General features: G+C 42.7%; 1 protein-coding gene across 9 annotated transcripts in view; it reads left to right on the top strand.

Annotated features, from left to right (window-relative positions):
• Positions 1–386: 386 nt before the first annotated feature.
• elmo2 (engulfment and cell motility 2) overlaps positions 387–13,357 on the top strand; it is a 34,628-nt gene continuing 21,657 nt past the window's right edge. For 2 of the 9 annotated variants that reach the window (XM_031894050.1, XM_012971676.3), the window contains exons 1-7: positions 387–512; positions 3,999–4,042; positions 5,082–5,201; positions 8,623–8,663; positions 12,658–12,730; positions 12,815–12,865; positions 13,065–13,246. In XM_031894050.1, coding sequence (XP_031749910.1) covers positions 5,124–5,201; positions 8,623–8,663; positions 12,658–12,730; positions 12,815–12,865; positions 13,065–13,246 — 425 coding nt within the window. In that variant the 5' untranslated portion in view covers positions 387–512; positions 3,999–4,042; positions 5,082–5,123. 9 annotated transcript variants of the gene reach the window in all.

The following is a 13,357-nucleotide window of genomic DNA, read 5'->3' as shown; positions in this document are numbered from 1 at the left end:
ATTTGTTTCCCTTCTCCATTCTAACCAACTCTTTCTCCAGCCCTCCCTTATTTCCCCCACCCTGCTTCTATTGTCCAGGGACCTGAGGGCTGGGGGATGCCAGGGTCTGTGCAACTTCTGGAGGGGGGGGGGGGTCTTAATACCAGTAAGACAGACTGTGACTACCTGAAACAAGGGGATACTATTAGCTCCTAGCATACGCTTTCTGCATAATGACCAAACCCTTTGGTATTGCTTTTCATGCCCAGCCACACAAATACAGTTTTAGTATAATAAATAACTGGGTACTGTCACTTTAACAGCTCCCAGCCTCCTGGGTTGGACAAACTACATATATTCTAGCCAATAACTTGTTTAGCCAAGACCCCGCCCCCTCTGAAGTTGACGCTCATTCCTTAGTCACTGAGTGACACTTCGACCTGCCTAATGAAAGCCTAGAGATTATAGTGCCCACCTCCGGGCGTTACCAGGGCAACAAGCCGAAGGGAGCGGCGAAGCCGGGAGGAGGTGAGGTAAGGCCGGGTAACCGGGATTTGGGACCTGGAGGCAGGAGGGGATTGTGGGAAGGTGATGGAAGCGGGGTGGGGTTCAGAGAGAAACATCAGCCAGAGGGCTTGAGGTGACCGGAAACGGGGGCAGGAGAGTCTCGGAACAAGAAGCAAGTCTAGTGGCATTTGCAGGCGCGATGGGTCCTTTGCTCTGAGGGTTTGTCTATTGGGTTATCTGCTATAATTTGCCTGTGTATGTACGTGCTTGTCTGTATGTCTGTGATGATTATCAGAAGTGTATATATATATATATATATAAATAATATGTATGTCTGCCTGTGATTGTGATCAGTCTATATATCTGTGATGATGATCAGTCTATATGTATGTCTATCTATTTGTCTGTAATGATGCTGAAGCTGATCAGTCTGTATGTATCTGTGATGGTGATCAGACTGTCTGCATGTCTGTATGCCTGTTTTCTTGTGGTGGTGATCAGTCTATATGTATGTCCGTCTGCGCTGATCAGTCTGTATGTGGATCTGTTTGCCTGTAATGGTGATCAGACTGTATGTCTGTTTGTCTGTGATGATCAGTCTCTATGTATGTCTCTTTCCCTGGAATGGTGATTAGTCTGCAGGGCCGCTCCTGCTGTAAGGCAAGGTGAGAACCTTGCCTCAGGTGGCAGTGAGTGGCCAGTTACCAGGGGTGGCAAAAAGCCACCTCTGGTAACTTTAAGAGCCAAATTTTTGTTTTTAAAACAAAAATTTGGCTCTGCTAGTGCAGAGAGTGCAATAACGCTCTCTGGACCCACTCTTAAGTGCGGAGCTGGATATAGGGGGCAGCATCAGACGTCAGCTGCCCCAGGATCAGCACTGTTAAGGTGGCCATACACTGGGCGATTTTAGACGGATTCAACAGCTTATCTGCTTGTGTATGGTCACAAACGACTGGCTTCCCCGTCCGACATCTGGCCTGAAATCAGCCAGATCTCGATTGGGTAGGTTATATTTTTCCATCAGATCGGGGACCTCATTAACTTGTTGATGCGGCCCCTGAACTGACAGCACCTATACCCACCACTTTAATTGATCATTTGGCTCTAGGGACCAAATTAGTTCAATTTCACCCACCCGTAGATGGGCATATCAGGACAAGATCCACTCGTTTGGAGATCTCGCCAAACGAGGGGATCTTAAGAGATACTGACACCTAAAATGAAACTGTTTTTAAATATATAATTACATCGTCTTTGCATGAGCTTTAGCATTTTACCATAAAAGTATTTGCATGATGCTTTTACATTACCTATCTGATCCCCCATGTTCCTTTATGAAGGGGCTGCCATATTTGTGCAGCAGAAATCTGTTAGCATTAGAAGCTGTAACTGACAGGCTGAGAAGGGACAGTGAGGTTGGCAAAACAGTCAGGTTTCGGAACTTCATGTAATAGTTATTTACAAAAGCAGCCCTATCAGCGGAAAATGATCAACGTGACCTATAGGTAACTTTGATTGTACATTCATATTTGAAAAGTAGTTTTTTGTGTCAGTATTACTTTGCAGTGTATGTCTGTATGTATGTCACTTTGTCTATGATGGTAATAGACAATAAAAGGAAATCTGATTCAGTTTGGGATTCCACCAAATTGGAGCCTTTTTTTGGCAGGATTTGGCTGCATCCAAGCACCTGGCCAAACTAAATTAAAACCCTAAGATCACATTTTACTAAAAATGAAAGTTGGCATGTGCAAATTAGGTTTCGGTTCAGGATTTTGACAACATTTTTCTGGTAGATCTGGTCATATATCTATAGGGCTACCTTGATTTTCTGTCAGATGAGGAACCCATTCGCCTTTAAGGTGGTATGATCTGCTTGTTTGGCAAGGTTGCCAAACGAGCCGATCTTCTTCCGATATGCCCACCTTAGGTGGGAGATATTGGGCTAATTGGATCTTTTGGCCCTAGGGCCAAACAATTAAATCAAAATGTCGAGCATAGGTTGCCACCGGACTGAGGACTACATTAACGAGACAATGCTATCCCCAATACAACGGAAAATCAAACCTTTCTGATCGAGATCTGGCCAATTTTAGGTCAGCTGTTGGTCGGGGTTGCCCTACAAGGGCAGATATGCTGCCGAATTGGTCTAAAGGACTCAAATCCACAGCTGAAATCTGCCTGTGTATGGCCACCTTTAGATGCATTCCTCTCCCACTGGCTTATCACAGGCACCTATTGTGATTCAGTAGTTGGCCTGTGGGCCAGAAGATTAGGTTAGCCCAATTTGGGCTGCCACCAGTTTAGGCAGGTGGTGAACAAAATAATAGGCTGTGTGGGCAGCTTAAGGCTAATGCCAGATGAGGTGTAGGGCGGATATTTTCGGCAAGCGGAAAAGCGCTTGCTGAAAATACCGCCCTACGCCTCCTACATGTGCCTGCACCCGAATGAATGGAATACGCTCGGGTGCAGGCACATGTAGCCGAAATACGCATAAAAACGCGAGACTTTGCATTCTCGTGGTTTTATGCGTATTTTGGCTACATGTGCCTGCACCCGAGCGTATCTCATTCATTCAGGTGCAGGCACATGTAGGAGGCATAGGGCAGAATTTTCAGCAAGCGCTTTTCCTCTTGCCTAAAATATCCGCCCTACGCCTCGTCTGGCATTAGCCTTATTTGATCAATAATTGTCTCTCTGTCTCTGATTCTCTGTGTATCTATTCTGTGCCTGTTGGTAAATTTCTCAGTGTTATTCCCAACAAGAATTGAAAGACTGAGGTGGTCCTAGATATTTTTATATTAATTGTACCACTGCATTGTGAGTGGGACAAATTATTTGCAGTGGTTTTTTTTTTTGTCCCATTATGCTCTGCTGGTTCTGTCTCATGAAGTGTTCTGAAAGAGAACTCCCATGGCCACTTACGTGGGGATAGACCGGCTCTTTAACCATCAAAGGAAAACTATACCCCCAGAACGAATACTTAACCAACAGTTTATATTCTGTTAAGTGACATATTAAAGAATCTTGCCAAACTGGAACATATATATATACATATACAGGTATAATATTAAACATCCAGTTATCGGCATTCACCACTCCTTAAAGTCAAAGGCCGGGTGCAAACCATTAAATCATATTCACTCCGTAGAAGGCACTCACAGCATACATGCTACAAGAAAAGTCCTTTATTAGATGCCCAAATTGACGCGTTTCGATCCACTGAGGATCATCGTCAGAATAGTGACAGGAAGTGAGGTGCAACAGTAAATACACATATCACCCATCAGTGTTCATCATCAATTATCACCTAAAATATATATAAATATGTAAAAAAAAAAAAACTCCCATTTATTATAGCGTAGACAATTTACACAATTAAAAAGCCTACGCTTGTCTGCACTATAATAGAGACAACTTCTGTTCTGTCTTTGCACCCACAAGTTATTATCATCTGTGCTGCTCATAGTTTTACATGTGCCACACAATAACACATGTTCCTTTCCCTACAGGCTTGGTGCGAGAGGGTTAAATAGAAGGACACTGAGGTTTCACAGTGAGTAATATCGGTTTCCTCTTCTAACAGCCCCGTACATCACTTGTTTGATAGAGTAGCCCTGTGTTGTTAACTTCCCCACTCCTAGTCCATGCTTTGCTGTGCAAACTGCCCCCCTCCCTCTACAACTATGCACAGACTGTAATAAATTAGCAGCTGCAGAGGGTGTGTTTTTTTTTTTTTTGTAACAAAGCCTAATTTTGTTTTATGTCCTTATTTCCAGCTCAGTTGTTCTCAGGAGACTTTGATCTCTCTGTTTTCCTCTATTACTAGGGGAGGGGCATATTTTGACACCAACTATGGATAGGAAGGGATCCAGCAAAACAAATCAGTGAAGCCTAGATCTAGAGAGTTAATAGGAATTGCCTGAATTTCATCAGCAACCTCTACATCTGTTACATGCACAGCTCTGCATATCTTCTAGGAAAAGCTCAGTGTTGCATGCAGCACTTTCCCTTGTGTCAGCAGTTGCTCTGGGTACGGTTGATACTCTTCACCGCACTGGGCAGTGTGTAGCTGGTTTGTCTTTTCAGTGCTTGGGAGCTAAAGCTGATGAAGAAGAATCTGTCTTCTGTGTCAGTGTGGATGCTTCTTTGTGAATCTCTGGGTGTATTTGCTGCATCCTGTGTTGCTGTGTATTTACTTCTGCAGGGCTTTCATTTATAAGTGTTTGTTTCTTACACTCTCCTTGCAGCCCTGGGGGGGTCTCTAACAATTTGTATTTATGCTGTCTCTTGGATGCTGTATAACTTATTCCTCCTGCTTGTGTTTCTCTAAAACAGCCCATTGCCGTCCTTATGTATTGTGTGTCTTTTGTATTGTGCCATATAGCACTCCTTTCAATGTTGCACTGACAGCTGCTTTCTATTCCCTGATGGAACTGTATCTGGTTTATTTTTCTTTGACTTGCTTGGGTAGCACTGCAAGAAGATATTCTAACATTTCACTCTTAGTATGCAGTTTGGTTTGTTTTACTTCTTTCCCGTCAGTGTGCTATTTCTGGTGTTATTGAGTGCATCATTTCTTGCTTTCATTTTAGTGTGAGAACTCCAGCAGACTAGCTGGGAAACCATAGCAGGAAATGCCTCCTCCCCTGGACATCATCAAGGTCGCCATTGAGTGGCCGGGAGCTAATGCCCAGCTGATAGAGATTGACCAGGTAAGCTGTGGGCCCAGAGAGTTGGGACCCATGGATACACACTTCTGTAATTGGCACTTTGTTGTATAGGAACGGGGATCCCCAACCTTTTTTTTTCCCATGAACCACATTTATATGTAAAAAGAGTTGGAAAAACACATGCTTGAATAAGCTTGATGGGGTGCCAAATCAGGGCTGTGATTAGTTATTTGGCAGCCTACAGGAGGCTGTATGTCCGTACAACTGGTTTTTATTTAACCAAAATGTGCATTTAAGCCAGGAATTCAAAAGTAAGTAGCCTTGAGGCCACTGGGATCTCCCATGCCCCCAACACTGTTAGACTGAGCGCTGATTAACACAACTCAATCCACGGGGTAGGTCTCTGCTAGAGCTGGGCGGTATGACCAAAAATTTATATCACGGTATTTTTCAAAATTATATCGGTATCACGGTATTTGACGGTATATAAATAAAAAATAAATAATAAATATTGGTGGCCCCCCCCAACCCCCACCCCCCCCACAACCCCAACCCCCCCCCCACAACCACAACCCCGACCCCCCCCAACCCCAACACCACCCCCACAACTCCAACCCCCCCACACAACTCCAACCCCCCCACACAACTCCAACCCCCCCACAACCCCAACCACAACCCCCCCAACCACAACCCCGACCCCCCCAACAGCCCCCCCCACAACCCCCACACAACTCCAACCACAACCCCCCCACACAACTCCAACCACAACCCCCCCACACAACTCCAACCACAACCCCCCCACACAACTCCAACCACAACCCCCCCACAACTCCAACCACAACCCCCCCACAACTCCAACCACAACCCCCTAGCAGAACTTACCCAACTTGTGGTTCCTCCAGCGATGCGTCCTAGTGACGTCGCGTGCGCGCTGACGTTGCATGCGCGCTGACGTCACATGCGCGCTGACATCACGTGCGCACGGGCGCAACCCGGATATAATTGAAGAAAAATAGCAGGAGGCGCGCATACCGGTGTAGCGGTATGTTTAAAAATCATATCGTTTTTTTTTTAAAAACCGGTATACCGGTTAAACCGGTATACCGCCCAGCACTAGTCTCTGCTCTCCAAAAAAGGACAAAGGCCTGCAGCCATTCCTACCATACCCCTCAATGTCTTCAGTGGTTCTTCTGGTGACTTAAGGCTTTATTTCTTCCTTTGGTTTTTAAAATAGTATAGGGATTTTGTAGAGAAGGATTATACCTTGAAAATAAGCCTAGCTTGTAGGCATTTCTTGGCTAGAGAACCACAATCATGGCTGATTCCTATTCAGTATGATAGAACGCAACCTCCCATCTTGTACCTAGCTTGCTTTTCCAACCACAGGCTCCTATACAAACCATTATTACTGGTCTGGCTTGATCATAATAAAAAACATACACCAGCCCATTTCAGTTTACATTTTAATCCCTACATTCGATCCCATGTGACGTCCGGGTTTCTCCATTAAAGCCTGCCTTCTTCTCACCCATTTTTAAAAATATAAATAAGTGCAATTTTCAGTGTATGCTCCTCACTTCAGATACCTCACATCCCAGGTCAAATACAGTTCAATAAAATACTCCAAAGTGCCCTCTTCTGCTTTAGACTTAGCGATGAGGTCTTATTAGGAAAAGAGGAAAAAAAAAAAATATATATATAGTGTAATACTGGTTTTGCTTCACAATGTGAACTCTTATGTGCTTTTTAACACCAGTGATAACTTTTACTTATATCACCGTTTTGTGCCCAGTTGTGATATCCCTTTCCGATTGCCAATCTACTTACAAGACCCCCTTGGATTTATATGGCATCCAGTTGGTTTGCTTGTAGCTCACGACTCTCTGCTTTCCCACCTCTTAATTTTAGGCAGTGTTAGGAACCATTTTACATAAATTTCCAACTTAAGTAACTTTAGGTTAACTCCCACGACTTTTACGTTTCCCTTCCCTTTCTTATCGCCCATGGCAGTGTATATGTGGATCAAATTTCTTCCACTACTCATTTACTTTACCCCAGGCAAGAAAAAGGAGACATCCGGCACTGCATCAGATGAACTCAGGAAGTAGATGAAACTATATAGGGTCTGTAGTCAGTTTGAAGTGGTAGAGAGGCTCTCTGTATTATTACAAACTGTCCCCCATATGTAATAAAAATCACAAAAGTTGGTGCACTGGCCAACAACAACCAATACGATGTTTGATTTAAAACAGATAACCATTCCCTGCTGATGCCGCCCAGGGAATTCTGCTTTCTGAACCAAGTGCAGGATCAGAAGAGAGCAGCATCAGTAGGCGGTAATGACAGGGCCATGATGCAGGCTGGACCCCCTCAAACTCCCTAACTTGCAAGTTAAGGTGGCTATACATGGCTATACATGTTACAACCATTGGTTGCAACCAAGATTGTTTCCTGCCACCAAGATTATTCGTCCACTCCACTAACTTTAAGAGCTGAATCGGCAGATATGCAGGTAGAAACAAAAGAATTCTACCCCTATTTCACGATTCAACATTAATGTTTGCTGATGTTCAGGTGCCTTTAAAGGCCCCCAATCAAACATTTCTGTATTGCCCAATCGACAAGATGACCAATATCCAGAGTTATGGTCCCCTTTAGGGGGCTAGTGGGGAGACTAGAGCTGGGCGGTATGACCAAAAATTTGTATCACGGTATTTTTCAAAATTATATCGGTGTCACGGTATTTGACGGTATTTTTTTTTTTTTCCATGCATGATTAGGTGTTAACCCCATTTCCTAATAAATTAGAGAATAATCACTGCAGTATTGAAAATCAGAGTCAGGCAAGCGAAGGATCGGCAACAGAAAGTCGTAAGGTAAATCAGGCAGGCTTAGTTTTCCAGGCAAGGCCACAGACAACATAGCACAGGAGGAGGCGTTTGATAGCTTTAAATACCCCCCATGCATGCGCAGGACCGGCGCCGTCAGCGCGTCACAGACGTGCACGCTTTGACATGTACGTGCGCTTTGACGCACGCGCACCTGGACCCGCGTGCGCAACGTCCCGCGGACAACGGGACGCGCGCAAGACCGGGCCGCACGGGTGAGTACCCCGACACCCCGGTATTGCGGTATCTGAAAAATGAATATAGTTTTTAAAAAAAACACCGGTATTCGGTATTAAACGGTATATCGCCCAGCCCTAGGGGAGACCACTACCTGCCTCCCCCCCACCCATTCCCCTTGAATAGGACTGGGCTAAATTAATACAGCACTCTAGGGCCATAGGTCTCAGTGCTCTGTTACAGAGCAAAATTTAGCATTTTGAATACCGCATTCTGCATTGTAAATAACCGCTAGTGTCTATTAATACCTAACCACATATATTTAGGAGACTTGTTCTGTGCCCTTACACTCTTCAAACTATAATACTCTACAGTCATTTATTTATATTTATTGACAGAAACGGCCCTTGGCGTCGATAATCAAGGAAGTCTGCGATGGGTAAGGACACTGTGATGCACAAGTCAACTGGTAGTAGGAGGAGTTGACTATACTGCCTATACAGATTACTGTATGTTCAACAAAAGGGTGCTAATAGGGAGGCTGCAAACTCACTTTCATGGTGTATGCATATAGTGAGTGAGTGCGAATGGGGAAGCTGATTAGCTCTGTTTGTTTGTGGAACTTGTGAATGAAACTTCAATAATCAGAACTCCTTGGAAAATCACCTCTCACAGTAAAAGCTGTTTCTATTTGCAACAGTGTAAAGAGCAGAAAAACTGGTTCTGCAAAATTACTTCTGGTAATCTCTTGAGTCATAGCCTTGATCATTATGGAAGGAAATTTTGCTGTGTTCTTGTATAATAACACAGCATGAGGACTTAATAATAATCCCTTGACTCACAACCTTGTTCTTAATGAAAAGAAATCTCACTCTATCCTTGTTTGATAATACAGATTCTCCCACTAATGGTTGTATGATGGGAATTACAGAGGCTTCTTGAGCCTAGAAATAATTTGGGGATTCTTCAGTGATGACATCAGATCTGTTTTAAAACACTTTTCCACCAGATTATAATCCTGTATATAAATTGAATTTGCTTAATACAGTGGGCCAGTACTATTGTAGTGTGAAATCACAAGAGAGAACATTTATTATTCAGTGTATATTTATTATAAAGAAGATTTATGTGCACATGTGATAGATGCAAAAGGGAACCTCTACACTCTGTAGGGGCTGAATTTAGCTGGGGCAAGCAATTATCCTTGTTAAAATTGTCAGTCTGAGGTGCTGTCAATCAAGTATTCGCATTAAACAGTGGTTTGGAATTCTGGGAATTGATTCTCCTGATTTTGTGTAAGCACACAAATAATGTTATATGGTCTCAATTAAAGGGGACTCCGAATCCAAATAAGTTAAAGAGCCCACACAACACAGAAACCTCTAGTGTACCTATCACTGTATTCTGTATCTTTAAAAAGAAGGAATAAATACAATTTTTATATGCTGAAATCCAGCTGCAAAAAAAGTTCTTCTCCTTCTGCATCATTTGAAATCCTGGCAGGGGAGAAGGAACTAAAACATTGATGTTACAAATTGTCACAACTTCTCCACAGCTTACAGACAGCATGGAGGAACTACATAACCCACAATGCATTGCACTGTTCCTTTCCTTATTGACATCACATGCACAGGGAATTGTGGGATTCGGAGGATGCAGGCTAAGGACAGTCAATTACTGTAACATTTTATTTGAGTCTCAAAGTAGTCAGCCAGATCAGCAGGAGAACAGGGGGTCAGGTTTAGATAACTGTTTAAAACCATATTATTACATTAAAAATCATGAAAAGGCTGCATATTTTTTAGTTGATGTATATTGCAAAGTTGCTTGAAATTATGTTTACTTTTCTAAAAGCTTAAGTAGCGTTTGGGTGGAGTTACCCTTTAATGTAATTTTGGAAAGGCATACTAGAGCACTGCCATTAAACATTAGGGGTCATTTGCTTTCCCTGAGGGCACTTGGGTGCTGGTCTGGGTGAAATGCACACTACATTTAGCTTGGCAAACATGGCCTATTATATTTCTCAGATGCAAGTTCCACCCTTGATATCATTATAATTTTCTTCTTCTGTGTTTGTTTATGTGTGTTTCATTTATTATTATAATGAAAGGGGAAGTTTTGATTCTCATGACATTTTTTTTGTATTTTTTTTTCTTTAAATCTTTTTAGAATTAAAACGGGGTTCTAATTTCATCCAACCATTATTGCATTAGAAGATTTAGTTATTTGCAGTACCACAGTTACTAAATTTCCTTACCCTGCTATATAATTGTGCTGCTTTCACGGCCTTATGCTGCCACCAAAGCAACCAGTGTTTAAAATGGCATAACCTTTAAAGAGTTATCTTCCAGTAATGAATAATTCCATTTTAATCAGCTGTAAGAGCTTCACAGCAGATCATTTTTCCTAAGAAAAAGCATATTATTGCGTTAATAATTTATACTAAACCGCCTGACTTTCACTGGAAAGCAATGATCCCTCACCATGCCCTGGCTCGTGCTGCTGTATAAGAAGCCAACACATTTTTAGTCGGCATTGTAAAAAGAAATAAGTCCGTTCTGAGTGTAAATCAATGACTTCTCCTCCTGAGTCTGGCACTTTTTTTTAATGATAAGATGCATTCTCATTAACTAGGCCATCTATTGTGTTAAGTATGCAACTCCCTGCTGGCTGAGGGAATAGGAACCATTTTTTGTCTTATATATATTAACCTGCTTCTCTATAAACTGCAAGACAAGGGCGGTACAGACTGTGGGTGTTATGCTGCAAAGGATTTCAAATGCTGAATTCAGGCTGTTTTCCAGATGGGCTCGTTAAAATGCTGCAGCAGGGCCCTTGGGTGCTGCTGACAGGCTAGAGGCCCATAAGCTGAGACACATGGTGAACACTGCAGGGAGAGCATCCCCAGAAACTCCATTGTAGCTGGTGGAACGCTGAGCTGTCTATGTGGGTTGCTGGTTTACAGCCAGGCCTACACATTGCTAGTGAGTAGAACCACAGCATTTATCTACATATACTGTCCCTCTTGCTGCCTGAAAGGTGGAATGGGATCAACATATGTAGCATTTAATGAACCAGGGGGATCAGTGAGCATGGATTTCATTAGGTTACTGATTGTAAAAAGGCCAACCTAAAAGCAGTACAGGCACCTTTTATTTATAGTGTAGGGCTTGTTACTAGGGGTTATTGCCTCCTTCACATAGGATACTTCTATATGAATATCTTTAGTATGACAGATGAAACAAATTAACTGTTAAAGGAGAGGGAAAGGTAAAAACTAAGTAAGCTTTATCAGAAAGATCTATGTAAATACAGCCATAAGCACTCGCAGAAGGAAACGCAAGATTTCTTGTCTCCTTTTTTCCTGTGCCAGAGTCTGCGCAGCTCTCTCCTCTTTTTTTTCCCCTATGAGGCTTCTGATCATCTGAACAGGCAAAATATGGGGAGATTTAAGGGCACTATTGAGAGAACTAAATGTATGCCTGCAGTTGAGATTTCCTTCTCCTTTAAACTTCTCATATGAGCATCTTACACACAAGGGGTGGTTCACTTTTAGTATGTTAGAATGGCCAATTCAAAGCAACTTTTCAATTGGTCTTCATTTTTTTGCATTCATCTCTTTGCAGCTTTTATATGGGGGTCACTGACCCTGGCAGACAAAAGAAAAAACTATTGCTCTTTGAAGCTACAGTTTTATTGTTATTGTTACTTTGTATAACATTTTTCTATTCAAGTCTTTTCCTATAAATATAATTGTCTGTCATTCAGACTACTCTGGTTGCTAAGGTTATTTGGACCCTAGCAACCAGATAGATGCTGAAACTCCTAACTGGAGAGCTGCCGACCAAAAATTTAAATAATTGAAAAACTACAAATAATAAAAAGAATGAAGACCAGTTGCAAATTGTCTCAGAATATTACTCTCTACAAAAAGTTAACTCAAAGGTGAAAATTAACATAGATGTGTCTTTTTCTTATAATAGTTGCTGGCCTGTTGTATTGTGTACATCCTCTGTGAAGTTTTCATGTTTCATTACCATGGAACATTAAATGACACTGGATATAAATCTCATTGGTGGAGACAGCCTTGTAGTCCAGTACAAATTCTTTATTGGATTGGTCTCTTGGATTGGGCCTTTGCAGAACATTAACATTGCGCCAGTCCTATATAATTTTGGCTTGCTGCAAGGCAAATCTTCCCCCAAGGCTCAGGTTTCTTTCAGACTTCCAGAGGTTTTCTGTATTTTGCTGCGTTCATGTTTTCGTCCCAGGGCCTGCTGGGTATGATGCTGCTACCATACTTGACAGTGGGGATTGTGTGTTGCTACTGGTGGCATTGTTTGGCCTAAAACCTTAATTGTGGTCTCATCAAGCCATGGAAATGTTTTCCAGCTGACTTCAGCCTCCATAACTTTTTCCTTCTGTGTTACTAGGTTCTCCCTGCCCAACCCTGAGTACTATGCTTTTCGATACGCAGATGGCACCCAGCTGTACATTACAGAACAGGTGAGGGTGTATTACAATTTCTGTGGTTTTGTGGGGCCTGTCTGTGGTTTGTGACACCCCAACTGACTATCTGTAGTATTTCAGACTCGCGGTGACATGAAGAATGGAACAATCCTCCGCCTGGCAGTGTCCCCAGTGAGTTTTATGAATGGTACACTCCCTATCCACATGTTTTTTAAATTTATGGGACCTCATTTTATTGGGCAATAATATAAACCCGATCTCTTTATAATATCCCTTTTAAGCTCATAATTTTAGTGAGCTCATCTCACCCCTGTGTCCATTGCCCCTTGTTTTTCAAGCCGGTTAAGTAAACTTTATTTTTCAATTTTAGTCCAGAGCAGCTCGGCAGATTCTGGAGAGGATTCAGGGTCACAGTACAGATGGGCGGCTAGAAGCCATGAAAGAACTAGCCAAGCTTTCTGCAGACACTACCTTTGCCACTGAATTCATCAACATGGAGGGAGTGACAGTCCTTACTCGTTTGGTGGAAGGTGGCACCAAGCTGCTGTCACAGTGAGTATTAAGAGGGTAGAGTGCCATGGAGCCTATTAAAGCTTTCCTCAGAGTGGCAGTTAGGGAACTCTTAACTGTCCCCAGCTAATGGCAGGAAGGTGAATGGCTGGG

Source organism: Xenopus tropicalis, chromosome 10 (assembly GCF_000004195.4).
Source record: "Xenopus tropicalis strain Nigerian chromosome 10, UCB_Xtro_10.0, whole genome shotgun sequence".
Classification (NCBI taxonomy): domain Eukaryota; kingdom Metazoa; phylum Chordata; class Amphibia; order Anura; family Pipidae; genus Xenopus; species Xenopus tropicalis.
Note: the sequence above shows the minus strand (reverse complement) of the source record. Positions and strands in the feature narration are given on the sequence as shown.